Source organism: Gorilla gorilla, chromosome 7 (assembly GCF_029281585.2).
Source record: "Gorilla gorilla gorilla isolate KB3781 chromosome 7, NHGRI_mGorGor1-v2.1_pri, whole genome shotgun sequence".
NCBI lineage: Eukaryota > Metazoa > Chordata > Mammalia > Primates > Hominidae > Gorilla > Gorilla gorilla.
In genome coordinates, this window is record NC_073231.2 from 82,090,415 (window position 1) to 82,114,883 (window position 24,469).

The 24,469-nt window shown below is 37.2% G+C and overlaps 1 protein-coding gene across 1 annotated transcript in view; it reads right to left on the reverse strand.

Moving 5' to 3' along the window:
• Positions 1-20,085, reverse strand: part of LOC101128857 (disintegrin and metalloproteinase domain-containing protein 5) — a 97,913-nt gene extending 77,828 nt beyond the window's left edge. The window contains exons 1-7 of the mRNA XM_063709325.1: positions 19,960-20,085; positions 19,143-19,222; positions 8,592-8,647; positions 5,186-5,264; positions 4,778-4,854; positions 3,483-3,654; positions 2,543-2,608 (exon numbers count right to left, since the gene is read on the reverse strand). Of these exons, the coding sequence (XP_063565395.1) occupies positions 2,543-2,608; positions 3,483-3,654; positions 4,778-4,854; positions 5,186-5,264; positions 8,592-8,647; positions 19,143-19,222; positions 19,960-20,011 (582 nt within the window). The 5' untranslated portion in view covers positions 20,012-20,085. The remainder of the gene's footprint in view (positions 1-2,542; positions 2,609-3,482; positions 3,655-4,777; positions 4,855-5,185; positions 5,265-8,591; positions 8,648-19,142; positions 19,223-19,959) is intronic.
• Positions 20,086-24,469: the final 4,384 nt, after the last annotated feature.

The window sequence follows — 24,469 nt, forward strand, 5'->3', positions numbered from 1 at the left end:
CTCATACTTGCCACTAGTAACCTCACAGCAATGTGTATTTTGTTTTAATAAAGTAGCCGATACCTCTAAGTGTATTCCTATGCTTTTGAAATCTTAATTTAAAAAACTATGTCTTTGGGAAAAAAAATTGTTTAAAAAAGAAATCCCACAAAATGTTTAAGATAGTATATTAGTCTGTTCTCATGCTGCTAATAAAGACATACCTGACACTGGCTAATTTATAAAGGAAAGAGGTTTAATTGACTCACAGTTTCACATGGCTGAGGAGGCGTCACAATCATGGCAGAAGGTGAAGGAGGAGCAAAGTCATGTCTTTCATGGTGGCAGGCAAGAGAACATGTGCGGGGAACTCCCCTTTATAAAACCATCAGATCTCATGAGACGTATTCACCATCACAAGAACAGCATGGGAAAGACCTACCCCCGTGATTCAATTACCTCCCACGGGGTCCCACCCACCACACGTAAGAATCATGAGAACTACAATTCAAGATGAGATATGGGTGGGGACACAGCCAAACCATATCAACATCCTTCTTCACATGGCAGCATCAAGGAGAAGAATGAGTGCCCAGCAAAGGGGGAAGTGCCTTATAAAACCATCAGATCTCATGAGAACTAACTCACTATCACGAGAACAGGATGGGGGAAACTGCCCCATGATTCAATTATCTCTACCCGGTCCCTCCCATGACACATGAGGATTATCTGAACTACAATTCAAGATGAGATTTGGGTGTGGACACAGCAAAACCATATCTGATAGCTATTTCAATAAAAGGCCACCAAGTTAAACTAAAAGGGTCTAAGATTGGTAAAAATGCAAAAAGTCTCTGGGTTCCCAACCAAAGAAATAAACTGTTACGTTTTATGCCACTAAATTTTGGAGTGGTTTGCTATGCAACAATAGAAAACTTATACTTACTTTAAAGTATAAAAATCTACTTTGTCTGATATTAATCCAGCTAAACTAGTTTTTTAAATTTGTTTATATTTTTCCATTCTTTTACTTTTGCTACTTATGTACGATATTTTACATATGTCATTTGTAAGCAGAATGTGTGTGTGTTTATGTGTGTGTGTGTGTTGTATGATAATCTTTGTCTTTGCTTTTAATTAATCTTTATCTTTGGTTTTTAATTGCAGTACTTAATCCCCCTACATATAATTACTTAGGTATTTTAGCTTAAATCTTTTGTCTTAATGTTAGCTTTCAAATTTGTTCTGGATTTATGAAATAAATCCTAAATATGTGTTTTTCTTTCTCTTAATTGCCTTCTTTTAGTTGATTGTGCTTAAAGTTCTGCTTTCCTCCCTCTGATTTTGTAATTTTATAGAAATATTATTTTATTGTATGTGTTTGCTTTGTACTGGGTCAACTTAGCTATACTAAAGTACCCTTGACTCAACTCTAATGAGCCATGAACTTCAAGTTTTGTTATTCCTGTCAACATTTAGCTCAGCTACCCTGACTCATATTCACCCTTTCTGGAATCAACAGATGCTTTGAGGGGAAAAACATTTTATTTTATTTTAAATGTTTTATTTTTAGCTATTATGGGTACATAATAGTTATACATATTTATGGGGCCCATGTGATATTTTGATACAGGCATACAATGTGTCATGATCAAATCAGGGTAACTGGGGTATCCGTGACCTCAAACATTCATTAATCTCATTTCCTTGTGTTAGGAACATTCCAATTCCACTCTTTAAGTTGTTTTAAAATATACAATAAATTATTGTTAATGACAGTCACCCTATTGTTCTGCCAATCATAAACTATATTTTTAAAAAATGAATATTAGCCATACATATATTTTTTATTTTGCTAACCATTGTTCATGGTGTTTTATTTCCTTACAGATTGTGAGCCCATTTATGTATGGCTGATATTAATCTGTAGGAATCCTGAGGTATTCTGCTTGAAGTGACTTTCCTCCAGATATAAATACTATTTGCTTCCATCATGCACCCTCAGCTTTTACCAATCTGGGACAAATGTAGCCTCATGGATTAGAATCCTAACCACATAGGTAACAAATATTCAGAGCCTAAATTCATAAGAGATCCAAAGTATAGTCATGAATTCTCAATATGAGTATTTTATTCATTGGTTTTTCTTTTTGTTTCATTTACCTAGAACTGAGAAGAAAACAGGTGATAATATGTTTTCTACTTTTGCTTTAAAGAAGTGGCATATTTGTTTTGTAGACCATCCTTCCAATTAGACTGAGACAGTTAAATATTATTATTGTATATGAGGGTTGAGGGCTTAAGGGAGTTGTAACCTATCTTTTCACTGAGGATGTAGGTTTTTTGAAAAATCAACAACGTCAACAAGCTTTAGAAATTAAGATGCTTCACTTTGCAAAAGTGAGTAGATGCTGTATACAAAATAACAAAAACTTGATTAATTTGTATGAATGTGTTAATCGCAAACGCAAAATAGAATGGTTGGTAATTTCCATTGCCTCACTGAAATCAAGTTAAAGAGATATATTAATTTTAAAATAACAATGCATAAAGTAAGACTTACCAAATTTTTGTCCACAACAATATGCATTTCAATATATCGAGGGAATAACTTAATAAAGTCAGTTTTCTGAAAAACACACAGGAGTCATGAGGAACTTACAAAAATTTACCTTCTACTGAAATTATATTGAGAGATACACTGAAAGATACATTGCTCCTGATTACATAATGAAGCTGTTTTCAAGTACAAAATTTAGGGGCTATTCAGAAGATTCCAGTTCAAAGTGCCCTGGGTAGAAAGACTTTTCTATTAGACTTCTCAAGATACGTAAAAACTCAGGTATCTTTTACTTTTATAATAATTGAAACTGAAATTTTCAGTTTATAACATACAGCTTTGGTTTTTCTTAGCCTTTTGATAATTTTCATACCAATCTTTCAGGCAAGCAGATTTTCTGCTACCAATTACTAGGAAGTTAGTTCTGGCAAACAATGTAGTCTAGAAAAATATTAAAATTTACAACCAATGGCAGTTTGCTAGAGCCAGACGTGTTATTTAGAGCAGTCTATAGGTCTTGGTAGAGAACAAAAATCATCACTTTGCTTTACATGTACTTTATGTAAGTTGCTCATCCATTTTTGAACTCTCAACTGAGAAATCCAGGTCGTATGATATTCTCCCCTAAATTTTCTGAGTAATTGAAGAAAAAGAATATTTTACATTAATTATCTAAATGTTCACATATGAAAATTAATGTTTCAGTTTCTTTTATACTATATTCATATCTTTATGTTTCTAAGATTAAGTTTTTGCTAAGCTTTCATCTAACGGCAAGCATAATGACAAACATAAGTTTATTCTCTTGCCATTTTAAAAGTCATGTAGGGCCCTCATGAAGAAGTAAAATAGTTTTAAGATTTGTAAGTCACCAAATCTTGGCTCTGAAAGTATTTTTTATTACACAAAATTATACTAAATTAAAATAAGAGTCAATACTTACTTCTGAACTTTTTCTGACTTGATACTCTGAATTAAACCAAGTATAAGTGTCATTTTCTTCTAAGAGAATATTAGTGTCAGCATATTTTTCTTCATAAATCTTGTGTATAAATCCTGATACAGCCTCCATCGGTTCAATTCCATATGAGATGTTTTTCAGCTGCATTGTTCCCCTGAGTGTTAAGACAATCGAAGCAAGTCTGAAATGATTCTACTAAAACCATAATTTTTTTTTTTTTTCTTCAAGACGGAGTCTTGCTCTGTCGCCCAGGCTGGAGTGCAGTGGCGCGATCTGGGCTCACTGCAAGCTCCGCCTCCCGGGTTCACGCCATTCTCCTGCCTCAGCCTCCCGAGTAGCTGGGACTACAGGCGCCCGCCATTACGCCCAGCTAATTTTTTGTATTTTTAGTAGAGACGGGGTTTCACCATGTTAGCCAGGATGGTCTCGATCTCCTGACCTCGTGATCCGCCCGCCTCAGCCTCCTGAAGTGCTGGGATTACAGGCGTGAGCCACCGCGCCCGGTCTAAAACCATAATATTATAACGAGAAATTTGGGCCACAGTTTTTAAGATCTAAAGTGACCTTAGTTTTTTTTTTTTTTTTTTTTTTACTTTTATCTCTTTATCTTTTGGGGTCTTTCTTACACCAGAACTAGACCACTATATCACAGGATACATATTACCTTACATTACAAATCTGTGATTATCTTCAAGAAAGCATGGTAGTGGCATGGATCTGTGCACTTAAACAGGTTGAAACCCCTTTCTATTATGTATATTTTCTAACCAGCCTGTAGAATCTCTAGGCAGTCTCTTCTTTAGTCTTTGATTCCTTCTCTTTGATACACTTAACTCTCCTCTGACACTTGATACCCTAAATCATTTGTTTGTGTGGGCTGGATTGAAGGTACCATATGCCTAATAATGACTGACTGCAGAGCCAGCGTCCATCAGTCGCATGCATTCCACAATTGTCAATTTTTCTAGGATATTAGGAAATTGGACAAGAACAAAATTTGAGAAAACTAAAGAAGTATGAGGAGACCAATCTCCCTACACCCAAGCTTTCTTAAAGCCTAAAGCAGCAGATCCTGTCAGTATCAACAGGTAGCCTCTCATCAGGAACAGATACTGCTGGAATATCAATACTATTTTATTAGTAATTTTGGTTCAGTCCTTAAGGAACTGAAATATAACAAAGGTGATTATAGAATTAGAACAGATACATGGAGAATTAATTCATAGGCTAGCAGGATATAATACTGGCAAATTGAGTATCTTTAAGTAGTCTACAACCTGAGTCCTGAACATATGCTGAGAGTCACAAGAGAATTTGGAATACCCGCAACATATCCATTATAATTGCAATCCATCTAGGAAAAAAAAAAGAAAAATTAATGGATAACTTATTTTTAAAATAAACACCCCATATATTTTATTTATATTTATTTATATGTATTACTTTATATTTTTTATTTATTTTTTACTTTAGCTACATTTACTATTTATTACTTTAGCTACATTTCTACTTTAATATGATTGGCAATTACCTAATAAATTTGTGCCATGTAGAAATAAGCACCAGCCCAAGTTATTCAATTTCAGCGAATATGTAAAATAACATTCTAGCTATTATAAAATATTTGTCTTTTTAAAGAAATCTAGAATTACAAATACATAAGAAAAAAATAACGTAATTCTTACCTGAACTAGCAGAGGTTTGGAATGACGGATGTCATTTTCGTCATAAGAATTAATAACAGAAGCTGAAGATAAAATTGATCTAGGCAAAAATAATAAAAACATGCTCAAGTTGTGAAACAAAAAAGGTAGAAAAAATATTCTTATACAAATTTTCTTTTTACTGAAAAATTTAAAGTAGTGCTAATCGACTTGTTTTATTATTGTCCATGTATTTCTAGCACTTAAACTGAATTAGGTGCTTAGTGAGACATTTTAACTAGAATAACATACAATACAAAAATGCAGATAAATGAGCAACTCAGATTGCTAGAGACATGAAGAGGAAATAGCATAGGTCCCAATTTCCAGCATAGAACTTTCTAGTCTTTGTCTATTTCACTCATTGATTTTAGATTTTATACCAAAGTTTCAAAATCAAAGTGTAAGGTTAGGACAGTGATACGGTTTGGCTCTGTGTCCCCACCCAAATCTCATCTTGTAGCGCCCATAATTCCTACATGTTGTGGGAGGGACCCAGTGGGAGATGACTGAATCATGGGGGCGAGTCTTTCCCATGCTCTTCTTGTGATAATCAATGGGTCTCATGAGATCTGATGGTTTTAAAAACAGGAGTTTCTCTGCACAAGCTCTCTGTTTGCCTGCTGCCATCCACATAAGAGGTGACTTGCTCCTCCTTGTCTTCCACCACGATTGTGAGGCCTCCCCAGCCATGTGGAACTGTAAGTCCAATAAACCTCTTTCTTTTGTAAATTGCCCAGTCTTGGGTATGTCTTTTTTTTTTTTTTTTTGAGACGGAGTCTGGCTCTGTCGCCCAGGCTGGAGTGCAGTGGCGCAATCTCAGCTCACTGCAAGCTCCGCCTCCCGGGTTCACGCCATTCTCCTGCCTCAGCCTCCCGAGTAGCTGGGACTACAGGCGCCCGCCACTACGCCCGGTTAATTTTTTGTATTTTTAGTAGAGACGGGGTTTCACCATGTTAGCCAGGATGGTCTCGATCTCCTGACCTCGTGATCCACCCGCCTCGGCCTCCCAAAGTGCTGGGAGGGTATGTCTTTATCAGCAGTGTGAAAACAGACTAATACAAACAGAAAATGTAGAAAGAGTTACTTGGTCTCACTACAAATTCATATTTGCTAAGCTATGCTAAGGGCCAATTTCTTCTCAATAACTCCGGTCAGAATTTTATTTCCCTCAGTAACTATTCAAAAACTTGAGACTACTCCTGTCACTCATCCCACAAAACCCCCATGTTCCCTCACTGTCAGATCACCTGTTCCCATCTGCACTCCTTATCTTTATTGCCAGAAGATTACTGCTTTCATTCAGAACAAACCCTTACACTGGTGCTACAGATACCATCCTGTGCCATATACGGAGGACACTACTTTTTCTATCCTATAATTTTGAACTCTTATGCTCTACTGGATTTTTATCATAATGCTATTTAAAATGATACTAATAAGTCATTGTTATCCTAAAGAACTCTTTCTTGACCCCATGTTCTACTGTAGCTATTCCTTATGTACATGTTTTTCAATTCTTAACAGATTTCATCAAAAGAGTTGTCTACACACAATTCCTTCACTTTCTCAATTCTTATTATCCCTAAAACTTCCCTGGAAAAGATCCACAAATATTAGAATGCCAAATCCAAAAGGCATTTTTAAAAATCATTGTTACATTGGACCTTTAGCTTCTTTTTGAAAACTGTGGCCACTCAGTCCCCTCACTTAATTTACATAACACTTCATTCTTCTGCTATTCTTCCTACCTCCTTGGTCCCTCCAGCTTTATCTTCCATGTTGGCTGCTGTTTTTGTTCAACCTATCCCAGGAAACATTGCCGTTTCCCAAGGTCCAGTCTTTAGCCACGATCTATTTATAAGCACCCTACGTAAGAGCACTCATTAAAAAAAAAACACAGCCAAGCTACTGCTTTCTGCTCAATCTATATACCTATAGCTAAAACTATTTTCCAATATTCCTATTGAATATTTTCAGAGATTCAAATTCCTAGCCACATATGGCCCAGGATGGCTTCGGATGCAGCCCAATGCAAATTTGTAAACTTTCTTAAAACATTATGAGATTTTTAAATTTTTTTTTAGCTCATCAGCTATCATAAGTGTATTTTATATGTGGCCCAAAACAATTCTTCCAGTGTGGCTCAGGGGAACCAAAAGATTGGACACCCCTGATCTAGAGGAAAAAACACACTTGGATATCTCATATGTGCTAAAAAACTGAAATCACCCCTTCCTCACACAAATATATCCCCTGTTCATATTCCTCAGTTAATTATGCTATAGCCTATTCATTTTCTTGAGCGACAACTAAATTATCTGAAATTCCTCACTGTTTACTAATCATTCTACCAAATCTATATTGAGGTCCACCGATTTTTCTTTCAAGTGCTATCACTGGTGCCATCGTTCAAACCACCACTGTTACTCACCTAAACTGTATCGTGATATAATTGATCACCTTAACTCTAACTTTGTCCCCTCAAAAACAGCCTAAAAGACTCAATGTGGCTACATAAGTACATACTTAAAACCATTTTTGGCTCCCAATATCTGACCATGGCATTCTGAATCTTCTACAGCCTGGCTCCTACCTACCTTTCCCGAATCTTTTACCTCTATTTTTCAGAAAATTTGTGCTTCAGTAATTCACATTGACTGTGCACATCAGAAAAGCCACTCTGTCTCACACCTCTGTGCTCTACCATGATTTCTTCTCGAAACAGAATGTTGGCTGGGTGCAGTGGTTCACGCCTGTAATCCCAGCACTTTGAGAGGCCGAGTTCCTGCTTGAGGGCAGGAGTTCAAGGCCAGCCTGGGCAACATGATGAAACCCCATCTCTACTAAAAGTACACAAAATTAGCCAGGCATGGTGGTGCACACCTGTAGTCCCAGCTATTTGGGAGGCTGAGGCATGAGAATTGCTGGAACCCAGGAGGTAGAGGTTGCAGTGAACCGAGATCACTCCACTGCACTCTAGCCTGGGCAACAGAGCAAGACTCTCTCAGAAAAAAAAATGTCCCCCTGTCCTGCCCCTCTACTTTATATAGCTCTGTCTCTTCCCTTAAGATACAAGTAATCTCTTACCTCTTCCATAAAAGCCTTTCCTGACTTCCAAGTAATACTATTTACACATTTATCATATTACCATATTATAATAAAATTATTTGTTTTTCTATTAAGGTATCTGAATGTATCTTTATTATAAATTCTTTAACAGTGCAATATGTTTTATTCTCTTTTGCATGCCTAGGACTTTACTCAATACCCAGTATAGAGTAGGCATCAATATATTTGAATCAAAATGATTCATTCTACTTATACATACTTTTAGAAATTAAGAAGCCAAAGTATTAAAATTTGAAAGGACAAACTAATTACTTACTGCTTTTTGAGATGGACAAAATATGGCTTTCCTTCTATGGTAATCATGTAAATAACCTATAACAAAATTATTAGAAAAATTCAATAATAACACATGCCAAATAGCATATCTTCTCCAAATTAGAGTTTAAAATATTGACAAAATTAATAACAACCTGTAACCATTATATTGGCTTTCCTTCCCACACAGATACTTGGAGCTTCAGAATTCTGCATTGAGAACTAAGTGATAAAGCACTCACTTGCCTGCTATTCACTATTACTCACACCTCTGAGGGAGAAGCTTACCTGATGATGATTATCTTTCAGTTCAGACAGACCCCACCATCAAGGATGTCCACCTCAATTGTGAGGACCCATTGGTTGCTTACCTAGAGCTCTCCTGGAAGGTAAATTGTCCTGCTCATTGAAAGAGACCCTCCCAAAAGATATAAGTACAAGAAATGTAATATACTTCTAGCAATATAACATCAAAAGCCATTGCATTTTACTTATCTGTGTGAGCAATCAAACTCCTCTGGAATAGAATGTAGGAGAGAATACAGGGAGACTAAAGACATGTCTAGAGAACACCATAGAAGATAATAGAAAATGCAAAGGTCATTAAATTATGTATTTGGTTAATTTAAGAAATAGCATTTAACAGTTTTCAATTCCTCAACTTTATACTGGAGCATAACAAGCTACTTTGATTCGGGTAAATGTTCTGTGAGGAATCGGTTGAATGGCATTCTGAAAAGAAGTATAAGTGGAATTTGGAAGGGACCTTTAAAATTGTGCCCTCTAAAATCCTTTGATATTAAACAAATAAGATTAAAATTAAAGGATAATATGAAAGCAACAATAAAATTTAAAATCCACATATCTTACAAAGCTAAAACAAAAAAAACTAAAATAAACCAAAAATGTACAAAACCAACCAATAGAAGGAAAAAACTCTCGAAAGACACATTATCCAGAGCCTCCACATCTTTTCATATATAATATCCAACTGATATAAGCTGAATTGTAACCCCCCTAAAAATTCATTAGATGAAATACTAATCCCCAGCACCTCAAAATGTGACCATATTTGGAGATAGGGTCTTAATGGCTGATGTCATTCTTAACTGTGAGAACCATGAAAGTTTTCCTATTAAATCAGGAACAAGGCAAAGGACTTCCCTTCTCTCCAGTACTTTTTAATATCACACTGAAAGTCCTAGCTAATGCAATAAAGCAAAAAAAGGAAATAAAATGGATACAGATTTGCTAGAAATAAATGTGTGTCCTTATTCACAGATTACATGATTGTCTATGTAGAAAATCTGAAAAAATCACCAAAAAAAAAAAAACCCTGGAACAAATAAACAATTGTGGCAAGGTTGCAGGATACAAAGTTAATATTAAAAACTCATTATCGAGGGGGAGGAGCCAAGATGGCCGAATAGGAACAGCTCCAGTCTACAGCTCCCAGCCTGAGCGACGCAGAAGACGGGTGATTTCTGCATTTCCATCTGAGGTACCGGGTTCATCTCACTAGGGAGTGCCAGACAGTGGGCGCAGGTCAGTGGGTGCGCGCACCATGTGCGAGCCAAAGCAGGGCGAGGCATTGCCTCACTCGGGAAGTGCAAGGGGTCAGGGAGTTCCCTAGTCAAAGAAAGGGGTGACGGACGGCACCTGGAAAATCGGGTCACTCCCACCCGAATACTGCGCTTTTCCGACAGGCTTAAAAAACGGCGCACCATGAGATTATATCCCGCACCTGGCTTGGAGGGTCCTACCCCACGGAGTCTCGCTGATTGCTAGCACAGCAGTCTGAGATCAAACTGCAAGGCGGCAGCGAGGCTGGGGGAGGGGCACCCACCATTGCCCAGGCTTGCTTAGGTAAACAAAACAGCTGGGAAGCTCGAACTGGGTGGAGCCCACCACAGCTCAAGGAGGCCTGCGTGCCTCTGTAGGCTCCACCTCTGGGGGCAGGGCACAGACAAACAAAAAGACAGCAGTAACCTCTGCAGACTTAAATGTCCCTGTCTGACAGCTTTGAAGAGAGCAGGGGTTCTCCCAGTATGCAGCTGGAGATCTGAGAACGGGCAGACTGCCTCCTCAAGTGGGTCCCTGACCCCTGACCCCCAAGCAGCCTAACTGGGAGGCACCCTCCAGCAGAGGCACACTGACACCTCACACTGCAGGGTATTCCAACAGACATGCAGCTGAGGGTCCTGTCTGTTAGAAGGAAAACTAACAAACAGAAAGGACATCCACACCAAAAACCCATCTGTACATCACCATCATCAAAGACCAAAAGTAGATAAAACTACAAAGATGGGGAAAAAACAGAACAGAAAAACTGGAAACTCTAAAAATCAGAGCGCCTCTCCTCCTCCAAAGGAACGCAGCTCCTCACCAGCAACAGAACAAAGCTGGACGGAGAATGACTTTGATGAGCTGAGAGAAGAAGGCTTCAGACGATCAAATTACTCTGAGCTACGGGAGGACATTCAAACCAAAGGCAAAGAAGTTGAAAACTTTGAAAAAAATTTAGAAGAATGTATAACTAGAATAACCAATACAGAGAAGTGCTTAAAGGAGCTGATGGAGCTGAAAACCAAGGCTCGAGAACTACGTGAAGAATGCAGAAGCCTCAGGAGCCGATGTGATCAACTGGAAGAAAGGGTATCAGCAATGGAAGATGAAATGAATGAAATGAAGTGAGAAGGAATGTTTAGAGAAAAAAGAATAAAAAGAAACGAACAAAGCCTCCAAGAAATATGAGACTATGTGAAAAGACCAAATCTACGTCTGATTGGTGTACCTGAAAGTGATGGGGAGAATGGAACCAAGTTGGAAAACACTCTGCAGGATATTATCCAGGATAATTTCCCCAATCTAGCAAGGCAGGCCAACGTTCAGATTCAGGAAATACAGAGAACGCCACAAAGATACTCCTCGAGAACAGCAACTCCAAGACACATAATTGTCAGATTCACCAAAGTTGAAATGAAGGAAAAAGTGTAAAGGGCAGCCAGAGAGAAAGGTCGGGTTACCCTCAAAGGGAAGCCCATCAGACTAACAGCGGATCTCTCAGCAGAAACCCTACAAGCCAGAAGAGAGTGGGGACCAATATTCAACATTCTTAAAGAAAAGAATTTTCAACCCAGAATTTCATATCCAGCCAAACTAAGCTTCATAAGTGAAGGAGAAATAAAATACTTTACAGACAAGCAAATGCTGAGAGATTTTGTCACCACCAGGCCTGCCCTAAAAGAGCTCCTGAAGGAAGTGCTAAACATGGAAAGGAACAACCGGTACCAGCCACTGCAAAATCATGCCAAAATGTAAAGACCATCGAGACTAGGAAGAAACCACATCAACTAATGAGCAAAATAACCAGCTAACATCATAATGACAGGATCAAATTCACACATAACACTATTAAATTTAAATGTAAATGGACTAAATGCTCCAATTAAAAGACACAGACTGGCAAATTAGATAAAGAGTCAAGACCCATCAGTGTGCTGTATTCAGGAAACCCATCTCACGTGCAGAGACACACATAGCCTCAAAATAAAGGGATGGAGGAAGATCTACCAAGCAAATGGAAAACAAAAAAAGGCAGGGGTTGCAATCCTAGTCTCTGATAAAACAGACTTTAAACCAACAAAGATCAAAAGAGACAAGGCTATTACATAATGGTAAAGGGATCAATTCAACAAGAAGAGCTAACTATCCTAAATATATATGCACCCAATACAGGAGCACCCAGATTCATAAAGCAAATCCTGAGTGACCTACAAAGAGACTTAGACTCCCACACATTAATAATGGGAGACTTTAACACCCCACTGTCAACATTAGACAGATCAACGAGACAGAAAGTTAACAAGGATACCCAGGAATTGAACTCAGCTCTGCACCAAGCAGACCTAATAGACATCTACAGAACTCTCCACCCCAAATCAACAGAATATACATTTTTTTCAGCACCACACCACACCTATTCCAAAACTGACCACATAGTTGGAAGTAAAGCTTTCCTCAGCAAATGTAAAAAAACAGAAATTATAACAAACTGTCTCTCAGACCACAGTGCAATCAAACTAGAACTCAGGATTAAGAAACTCACTCAAAACTGCTCAACTACATGGAAACTGAACAACCTGCTCCTGAATGACTATTGGGTAAATAACGAAATGAAGGCAGAAATAAAGATGTTCTTTGAAACCAATGAGAACAAAGACACAACATACTAGAATCTCTGGGACACATTCAAAGCAGTGTGTAGAGGGAAATTTATAGCACTAAACGCCCACAAGAAAAAGCAGGAAAGATCCAAAATTGACACCCTAACATCACAATTAAAAGAACTAGAAAAGCAAGAGCAAACACATTCAAAAGCTAGCAGAAGGCAAGAAATAACTAAAATCAGAGCAGAACTGAAGGAAATAGAGACACAAAAAAACCTTCAAAAAATTAATGAATCCAGGAGCTGGTTTTTTGAAAGGATCAACAAAATTGATAGACCGCTAGCAAGACTAATAAAGAAAAAAAGAGAGAAGAATCAAATAGACGCAATAAAAAATGGTAAAGGGGATATCACCACTGATCCCACAGAAATACAAACTACCATCAGAGAATACTACAAACACCTCTACGCAAATAAACTAGAAAATCTAGAAGAAATGGATAAATTCCTTGACACATACACTCTCCCAAGACTAAACCAGGAAGAAGTTGAATCTCTGAATAGACCAATAACAGGATCTGAAATTGTGGCAATAATCAATAGCTTACCAACCAAAAAGAGTCCAGGACCAGATGGATTCACAGCCAAATTCTACCAGAGGTACAAGGAGGAACTGGTACCATTCCTTCTGAAACTATTCCAATCAATAGAAAAAGAGGGAATCCTCCCTAACTCATTTTATGAGGCCAGCATCATTCTGATACCAAAGCCGGGCGGAGACACAACCAAAAAAGAGAATTTTAGACCAATATCCTTGATGAACATTGATGCAAAAATCCTCAATAAAATACTGGCAAACCGAATCCAGCAGCACATCAAAAAGCTTATCCACCATGATCAAGTGGGCTTCATCCCTGGGATGCAAGGCTGGTTCAATATACGCAAATCAATAAATGTAATCCAGCATATAAACAGAACCAAAGACAAAAACCACATGATTATCTCAACAGATGCAGAAAAGGCCTTTGACAAAATTCAACAACCCTTCATGCTAAAAACTCTCAATAAATTAGGTATTGATGGGACATATTTCAAAATAATAAGAGCTATCTATGACAAACCCACAGCCAATATCATACTGAATGGGCAAAAACTGGAAGCATTCCCTTTGAAAACTGGCACAAGACAGGGATGCCCTCTCTCACCACTCCTATTCAACATAGTGTTGGAAGTTCTGGCCAGGGCAATTAGGCAGAAGAAGGAAATAAAGGGTATTCAATTAGGAAAAGAGGAAGTCAAATTGTCCCTGTTTGCAGATGACATGATTCTATATCTAGAAAACCCCATTGTCTCAGCCCAAAATCTCCTTAAGCTGATAAGCAACTTCAGCAAAGTCTCAGGATACAAAATCAATGTGCAAAAATCACAAGCATTCTTATACACCAACAACAGACAAACAGAGAGCCAAATCATGAGTGAACTCCCATTCACAATTGCTTCAAAGAGAATAAAATACCTAGGAATCCAACTCACAAGGGATGTGAAGGACCTCTTCAAGGAGAACTACAAACCGCTGCTCAAGGAAATTAAAGAGGATACAAACAAATGGAAGAACATTCCATGCTCATGGGTAGAAGAATCAATATCGTGAAAATGGCCATACTACCCAAGGTAATTTACAGATTCAATGCCATCCCCATCAAGCTACCAATGCCTTTCTTCACAGAATTGGAAAAAACTACTTTAAAGTTCATATGGAACCAAAAAAGAGCCCGCATCGCCAAGTCAATCCTAAGCCAAAAGAACAAAGCTGGAGGCATCACACTACCTGACTTCAAACTATACTACAAGGCTACAGTAACCAAAACAGCATGGTACTGGTACCAAAACAGAGATATAGATCAATGGAACAGAACAGAGCCCTCAGAAATAATGCCGCATATCTACAACTATCTGATCTTTGACAAACCTGAGAAAAACAAGCAATGGGGAAAGGATTCCCTATTTAATAAATGGTGCTGGGAAAACTGGCTAGCCATATGTAGAAAGCTGAAACTGGATCCCTTCCTTACAGCTTATACAAAAATCAATTCAAGATGGATTAAAGACTTAAACGTTAGACCTAGAACCATAAAAACCCTAGAAGAAAACCTAGGCATTACCATTCAGGACATAGGCATGGGCAAGGACTTCATGTCTAAAACACCAAAAGCAATGGCAACAAAAGACAAAATTGACAAATGGGATCTAATTAAACTAAAGAGCTTCTGCACAGCAAAAGAAACTACTATCAGAGTGAACAGGCAACCTACAAAATGGGAGAAAATTTTCGCAACCTACTCATCTGACAAAGGGCTAATATCCAGAATCTACAAGAAACTCAAACAAATTTACAAGAAAAAAACAAACAACCCCATCAAAAAGTGGGTGAAGGACATGAACAGACACTTCTCAAAAGAAGACATTTATGCAGCCAAAAAACACATGAAAAAATGCTCATCATCACTGGCCATCAGAGAAATGCAAATCAAAACCACAATGAGATACCATCTCACACCAGTTAGAATGGCAATCATTAAAAAGTCAGGAAACAACAGGTGCTGGAGAGGATGTGGAGAAATAGGAACACTTTTACACCGTTGGTGGGACTGTAAACTAGTTCAACCATTGTGGAAGTCAGTGTGGCGATTCCTCAGGGATCTAGAACTAGAAATACCATTTGACCCAGCCATCCCATTACTGGGTATATACCCAAAGGACTGTAAATCATGCTGCTATAAAGACACATGCACACGTATGTTTATTGCAGCATTATTCACAATAGCAAAGACTTGGAACCAACCCAAATGTCCAACAATGACAGACTGGATTAAGAAAATGTGGCACATATACACCATGGAATACTATGCAGCCATAAAAAATGATGAGTTCATGTCCTTTGTAGGGACATGGATGAAGCTGGAAACCATCATTCTCAGCAAACTATCGCAAGAACAAAAAACCAAACACCGCATATTCTCACTCATAGGTGGGAATTGAACAATGAGATCACATGGACACAGGAAGGGGAACGTCACACTCTGGGGACTGTTGTGGGGTGGGGGGAAGGGGGAGGGATAGCATTGGGAGATATACCTAATGCTAGATGACGAGTTAGTGGGTGCAGCACACCAGCATGGCACATGTATATGTATGTAACTAACCTGCACAATGTGCACATGTACCCTAAAACTTAAAGTATAATTAAAAAAAAAAAAAGAAAAAAAGAAAAAGAAAAAAATAAAATTTGCATAGGAAAACTTAAAAAAAAAATGTTTAATTATAGAATCTGATTTATGTCCCATGCATTATGCATTTGCTATTATCAATAGCACTACAATGATAATTTTTCACTTTAAATATGGTAATTTTTAATATAATCTGTAAATAATTGCTATTCAAACTAAAAGTACTTTCAGGTTAGCCCTGAAATTCAAGTCAAAGAAAGTACATTTTCCAATTTCCCACTGTAAACATAGTCAATTGAAGTAATCACAGCTTGTTAAGAAGATTAAGGCTGTTTAATATCATTTAGGATTCTTAAAATACCAATTTCACAATCTTCTGTTACTTTACATAAATTGTAGCAGATTTATAAGGATTTTAGACAGGCTAATTAATGCCTTTAGAAGTCTTTCCTCAAATTTTATTTATTTTTAAAGGACCTGTTTCATTTCTTACAATGAGAAGGTACTGGTCTTGAAAATAAAATACATAACCTATCAATAAATTCCTCATAGAGAGTAAAAAAAAAAAAATAAAAAAATAAAAATAAAAACTCATTATCTTTCCTTTGTACCAACAAATGAACAGGTAATAAGTTAAGTGAAACACACAATGTCATTTACATTTCACCCTGAAAAATGAAATGCTTAGGTATAAATATAGCAAAATACATATTTATGAGAAAAACTACAAAACTAATGCAAAAACTCCAAAAGAACTAAATAAATGGAGGGATATTCCATGTTTATAGATATAAAGACTCAATATTGTCAAGATGTCAGTTCTTTCCAACGTCATCTATAGATCAATGTAATCCCAATGAAAATATCAGCAAGCTATTTTATAGATACCAACAAACTGATTCTCAACTTTATATGTAGAGCCAGAAGACCCAAAATAGCCAATATAATATTGAAGGTGAAGAACAAAGTTGGAGAATTGACACCACCCAACTTCAAGACTTAGTATAAGGCCAGGCACAGTGGCTCACACCTGTAATTCCAGCACTTAGGGAGGCCAAGGCAGGTGGACCACCTGAGGTCAGGAGTTCAAGACTAGCCAGGCCAACATGGCAAAACCCTGTCTCTACTAAAAACACAAAAATTATCTGTGCACGATGGCGGGCACCTGTAATCTCAGCTAAATCACTTGAACCTGGGAGGCAGAGGTTGCAGTGAGCCAAGATCCTGCCACTGCACTCCAGCCTGGGCAACAGAGTGAGACCCTGTCTCAAAAAAATTAAAAGATTTAGTATAAATTTACAGTCCTCAAAACACGGTGGTGTTTGCAAAATCATAGACAAACAGTTCAAAGAAATAGAGATCCCAGAAATAGATCTACATAAATATGGTCAATGGATCTTTGACAAAGAAGCAGAGGCAAAACAATATTTTTAAAAGACAGTCTTTTCAAAAAAGTGTACTAGAACAACAGTATTGCCACATGCAAAAAATAAAAATAAAAAAGAATCTAGACACAGACTTTAAATCCCTTACAAAAATTAACTCAAAATGGACCACACGCCTAAATGTAAAGTGCAAAAACTGTAAAACTACTGGAAATGTTCACTAGAAAAAAAGAATAAAATACATTGGGTGTGACCACTGTAGAAATTATGTTGCGATCTAAATGAAACAGACTATAACTGCAAGCAAATTCTACAAAACAGGGAACTGTTAGGGGAAGTCAAATCATCAGGAAGCTGTAATTTAAGAAGGAAGTATGTAATTTAGATGCTGATAATTTATTTCAGGTGAACAACAAATAATTTAGTATAAGTAAGCCTCATGTAGTATTTCTCTTTTATCTTTATGTACACATGCATTTAACTGGGTATTCTGTATTTTTATTTACAAAATCTTATAACTGTGCGTCCTTAGGCACTTTTACTTTTGCAGGTCCTACCCCATATGATACCAAACATATTCAAATAAAATCACATCCCACAATAATTATAATTTTCTGTTGCTAAAATATATTACAATGTAAATTTTTAAATCATTATGGTTAAAACAAACACACTGAATTTCCATATTATAAATGCCTTTATAAAAATTCTGGAAATTAGACAAGTGAGGAATTCAAAGATTATCAGTGATAAACAATGGAAAGGGAGAGTTGGCATTACTGATCTCAGGAAAAAGGAAATTAAACAAAGATGTAATATCACCTCTTCTTTCCAATCAGAAAGGGAAGCTGTCATAGGGCTCATACACCACAGCATAGCTAGTCATTCACTTGGGAGGCAGCGTGGAGGGGTGTTCAAAGCTGCATGATAAGCATGTTGGTAAATAAAACTCAGCTACTAGAGGAAGAAAAGGTAAAGAAAGGGTATATGGGGAAGGGGAAAAGATATAAATAGTATATCCTTATGTGAAACAGAGAGGAAAGATTTCTGAAACCACTAAACGGAAAAAAAAAATTTGGAGGCCTGTAATTACTAAATAACAATAGATTATCTTATACTGGAAGAAGCCATGTGAGAAGTATTCTCCTGCTGAATTATTAGAGAAGGACCATTCACTACCAACCAATCTCGTACTGTGAAATTGATGTGATCATTAACAGATAAGCCTGCCGAGAGGTCATCACTATTCAGATCCTCACTGACTTAGTAAAAGCTAAGACAAATCACTAGGGGATCACTAGGGCTAGAACTAGGATACCAGAAAACTCAGTTATCAAGATAAATCATATCTTAATGCAACCTTTTTAAAAATCAATGCAAAAAAACACCATGATGAAAAAAATACCAAAATTTACAAGACAGGCAGGATCTGATCCTGTAGTTACATGATTCATTTCACTTGCCTCACCCTAATCCTGGTCCTGGGGGGATCCAAGTTTTCTGCTTCCTCCTTAAATTTCAAACCTGGGGGATCCTATACCTAGCATTTTGGCCCCAAGGGATCTTATCCCTAAAATCATTCATCATCAACAGAAACACACACACACAGTCTCACACATTCGTAAACATCAAAATGCTCCCTCTTGTGAACCTGTTCTCAGCTGTCAGCTCTGCCTCCAAGAAGTGCAATCCTGCCCACATTCAGCACCTTTGGTCTTGACATTAAACGCAACTTGAACAACATTTCATAGTAAAAATATTATTAAAATTACATTATGTTCTGGATCTGTTTTTGCATCCGATGATGAAATCTTCTCTGGAATTGTGGTCTGCGGGAAGATTTTATGAGGATCTAAAAATAAATATAAACTATGTTATTTTGATACCTGTGGTCTTATGTTATTCATTTCTAACTCTGATTCTGCATTTGTTTCTCTACATTAGCAGCTATTTTTAAAATAATCTACACATCTCGCCCTTTCCACTGTCTTTCTAGTCATTCTTACCTACAAATTTCTGACCCCTGGTCAAGATCTCAAATTTTTATTCCCATTCTCCCCTGCAAATCCCTCTCTCAACACACACACAGACACACACACGCACGCACAGTTGGCACTGGCACAGCTAAGTTAACACTAAGTACCAGATTCAGTGTTATAAACAGATGTGGAAATGAGAAAACACAGATGCATCAAGAAAGGTTTTGCAGGGACAAATATAGAATATAGAATACAAGGATGATCTGCACTTTTCAGTGGGGCAGGTGGAGGATAACAGTTGCCAAATCAGTAAATCCTTGATAGATAGCTTTTTTTACAGTGATGCAATTATTCGTAGAGTAGCAGAATTTTGTATGTGGAAAAAACCACATATTTCATTTTTGTTCATTTTCCGCATCAGGAAGCCATCCCAGAGAAGTTAAACGATTTTCTGTCGGAGGCTGCCTCTCTGCCTTTTTGGCCACAGACCTTGAAGCAAGGGGCCAGGAGAAAGCGGGAGAGCGTGGAGCCAGGGTAAAGTCTGGGCTGGACCTGGGCCGTGGAAAGAGTGAACAAGGTCTCCCTCGGAAGCCTGGATTCCTGGACTTACTGAGGTCTGCATGCATCCCACCAAGTCCAGTGAGAAGCACCAGAAGGAACATGGCTCGCTGTCTTAGAGCCCTGGCGATGAACAGCAGTTGAGACGTTGAGACCTGGAGAGGCGCAGCTCGCGCAGGGCTGAGCGCGCGTGAGGCGGCCCAGGAAGGCTGCAGAGAGGAAAAGCGCACAAACGAAGCGGGAGGTGATTGGAAGTAGGTAACGCGCTGCCTGGCAGGCAGCTGAGCACTCAAGAGAAGCGTCTCAGCATTGATACGCCAGTCAGTTTATTGTTAAAAAAGAAAGGATTCCTAATTGTCAATTCTCAGGTTAGGGTGGTGCCTGGTGACGCTTTTGCTTATATCTTTTACTTAGACCATCGCTTTTTTAATTAACTTCCAGTTACAGTGAGAAAAGAAACAAATATAAACATATTCTGGTTACTGACAGCAATCAAGTTTCTTCCCATTACATTTATATACCATGCAAACAGTTTAGCTAGAACCAGGCAAAATGCATGTTTGCAGAAAATGTTGCAAACGCTGTGATTTTAACATTCCGTGGCTGGGGACACCATTATAGGCCAGCTGTTGAATGCCGAACAGCCCATACAGTCCCTGCTCAGACAGACTTCCAACAAATCTTCTCTAATGTCCCAAACTATTACTGCTACATTCTGTGTAATCCTGCAATCCCTAGCTTTTACTTCTTTATTCAGACCTTTTAAAATTCTGCCTCTAGCAGAAGCAGAAACAGTTTAGTTTATTGGGGTCCACAGGCACTCTTTCCTTTGCAAGTCCCAGCACACATCATATTAAATACACTAAAATACAGCCACATCCCCACATTAACTGTAAATTTTCGGTAAAAATCTGAAAGCGTGTTTATCAATATGCTTTGAAATTACTTGGATGCAAATCTAAGGGACGTTATCAGCAGAACAATAACAAAAATCTTTAAAAAAAGAACCAAGAGACAAAGAAGTAAAGTCACAAGACATGAAATTAATAGTAGAATGGATACAATTGCTTAATGAAGCAGAAATTTGGAATATCAGGTTGGCAAACTCTGACAGAAAAGAACAAGGAAAAAAAAGTAGGAATGCAAAAATAAAATTAAGTTATATGCAAAATAGAAATAGAACTGTCTGTATCTAGAGAATAGCATTTCCCCACCAAAAAAAGAGAAAAATCAAAATAGGAGGAAATATTTAAAGAAATAATGGAAAAAGTTTCTGTACATTTAAAAAGTTAGAGAATGACCTTAGATTGAAAGAACCCAGAGATTGCAAACTGGGCATTGAAGAGGAAAACACACACACACACACACACACACACACCTGAAATTTAAAATGATAACAAAGAGAAAATCCTAGAATCTTCTAAAGGAAAAGAACAGGTTGCCTACCAAGGAACAAGAATCAAATCAACACTCATAGCCATACTGAACACATGAAATCAATGGGTTAATATTATTAAATTGTTAACTGAAAAGAAATCTGAAATATTATTCAAATGTGAGGGCATGAGTTTTAAAATTCTCTTCAATATATAAATTCAAATAAAATTTGACGTAAAGATACATATCAGAAAGGCATTTCATAGAAGAAACCACATGATAAGGAAAACAGAAGACTATATTAAATGATGTCACAGTAACAGCAATCAAATATCTTTCCAGAGTTTGTTTATATGTCAGAGAAAAATACTACATCAAATAATGAAAACATACATATCTAATAACCTAGAAGCATATTTTTAGACAATATGACTATGATGGGAAGAATGGAGAGGGGCAATGTCAAAATGATAACGTTCTCAATTTGAAACATTCTAACATGTATTTATATAACTAAATAGCTTTAAAACGTATCAACAAAAATTGATAGGAGTATAGGGGAAAGCTGGCAAAAGTATCATCAGGATTGGAGATTGAAACACATCTCTTATAATTATTGATAGATCAAGTAGGCAAAATTTAACAAAAATATATGAGAGTTGGATGACTCAAATAAGTATGATCTAGTAAACATTTGTACAATTCTATATCAACCATAGAGAATACACATTCTTCCCAACCACCCACAAAATATTTACAAAATGATCATGTCCTAGGTTTTATAATATTTCACCAATTTTAAAGAATAAGCATGTAATTGAGTTTATATGTTTTCAATTATATTGATAATCACTATATATTAAGTGAACCATTTAGTCAATTTAATATTAAGGAATTATTGATATAGTTGGATCGTAATTACCATTAACTTTCCATTTGCCCTGTCCTATTTTTCCTCTCCTTTCTTGCCTTCTTTTGGATTGATCATTATTATTTTATTTTCCTACTTTATGGACATGACAGCTGTGTAGTTTTTAAATTTTTTAGTGGTTACCTTAGAATTATAGCATTTACTCAAGATAATGTCCCTATCTTAATGTCTACTGATTATCAACCTTAATTACATTTACAAAGTTCCCTCACAGAAATACCTAGTTTTAACTAGGGAACAGGAATTTTGAAGGAATATCTTTAGAATTCTGCCTGCAATAATGTCTTCTAGTCCTTCGGGTCCTTATCAACCAGGTTTAGATATGATTCTTCAGGTGTCATTCTTTGAGGATGAGGTTGTATGGTGTTTTAACAGGTCTTTTAGGTGGTAAAAAGGTACAGTCCCCCCGAACCTGCCATAATGTATACAAACTTTGAATTTTTGTTGCTAGGTGTTGCTAGAGTGGCAAACAAATTTCACCGAGTCTTTCCACAACCCAAGACGCCTAACCTGAATTAGGTCACGTGCAACCTGAAAACCCCTAAAGTTATACAGGGAAATGAGAGTGACGTTGAAATGATGCATGAGGTTTATCTCTCCATAAAGAAATTGCTGGTATCCTGGAACCTCACCTCTTATGAAATGCTTTTCTAGGACCTTAAAGCTGCTATATGATTTATGGCTGGCTCCATCACCCTTATGTCCAAATGGGTAAGGATGGCAAGCACATAGAACACAGTCTGTTGATATAGATTTAAAGAGAAAGGTGAAGGAGCCTAGTCAAGTAGGCAGAACTGAAGACAATACTCATGAAATGTACCTGGATGCTAAAGTTCCATCAGGCTGCTCCTTATAATTTCTGTTACTTGTCTGTGCCTAATAGTTTAGCTAACCTGTCTGGCATTCTAATGGTTGGAGAAATTTGATCAGCATTGAGCTGGTCTAATTCCTATACATTCAAGTTTCTGACATTTCTAATAGAATTGAAAAACTAATTTCCTATATGGATGCCCACCACATTTCTAGAATATATTGACCTTGAACAATATGGTTGATGGGCGGACAAAACCTATAGGCTCTCTGACACGACAAACATACTGAAAACAATGAAGAAAAGGAGTGAATAAAATGTGCATGAAGAAAAGAATATTGCCTTTTGTGGGGCCCAGCCAAGATGGTTCCTATGGCAGCTTGAGAACACCTTCAAGTAGCTCATGAGTGTGAAGTTAGCTACAAATTAGTTCTTGCTCCAGGCATCCTCTGTTTCCTAAAATTATTGACCCATACTATCACTGACAGATAGATTGCAATGGGTCACTCTTTATGTTATATCCATAAGGCAGAAAGGGTGTTATCACTTTAGCTAATTCTAATTTGGTTTATGCAGAAAGCAAATTCTTCAGCAGCTAATTATCCATGATTCCACAATGCCTGTTCAGAAAACACATTTTTGCACCTGTTGTCTGTCTTTGGAGAAGGCATATGTATGCCTGAGGTTGGCAGGGCTAGACAAAGGGTCTAGGCAGTTCATCTGGATTCAGGAAAGTGAACCTGCATGGCTAGGCCAATAAATTGGAGAGAGAGAGACTTGCAGATGCAGTGGTTGGAAAAAACAAAATTCCTCTCTTTAATTCCTCCTGGAGTTAACCTACTGCATGCAAATAGCTGTCATTCTAGCTGAAATGTATTGTAGACCAGCACTAGCTGGTTATAATGTTGGGTGTGAAATCTCTCTTCATCTGTGTCCACAGAGAACACGTCAGTAAATAAAGAAAACATAAATACATGGAAACATCTCATGTTCACAGATTGGAAGATTTAATATTGTTAAGGTGACAGTACTACCAAAAACTATCTACAGGTTCAATACAGTCCCTATCCAAATCCCAAGTGGTTTTGTTGTTGTTTGTCTTTTTTTGTTTGTTTTTTGGGGTTTTGGTTTTTGTTTACTATTTTTGTTTTTTGCAAAAATAGGAAAATCCATCCTAAAATCCAATTGGGTATTTCAGGATTTCTTCAAAGAAGTTAAAATTTATACCAAATATGTTTGACTCCATTAAATGTTATGAAGAAGCTACTTCTACATTAGTTAAATATTCAGCTCCCATAAACGGAATCTTCTATCATCATTAACTTACAGACAGAAAAAATTAGAAAACTGATAGAAACATAAAAGACTGGGATCTGAAAAGCTTACCTTAGATTTTCATCACTTAAAGATAGGATTGCATATATTCTTACAGAAAGCATTTCT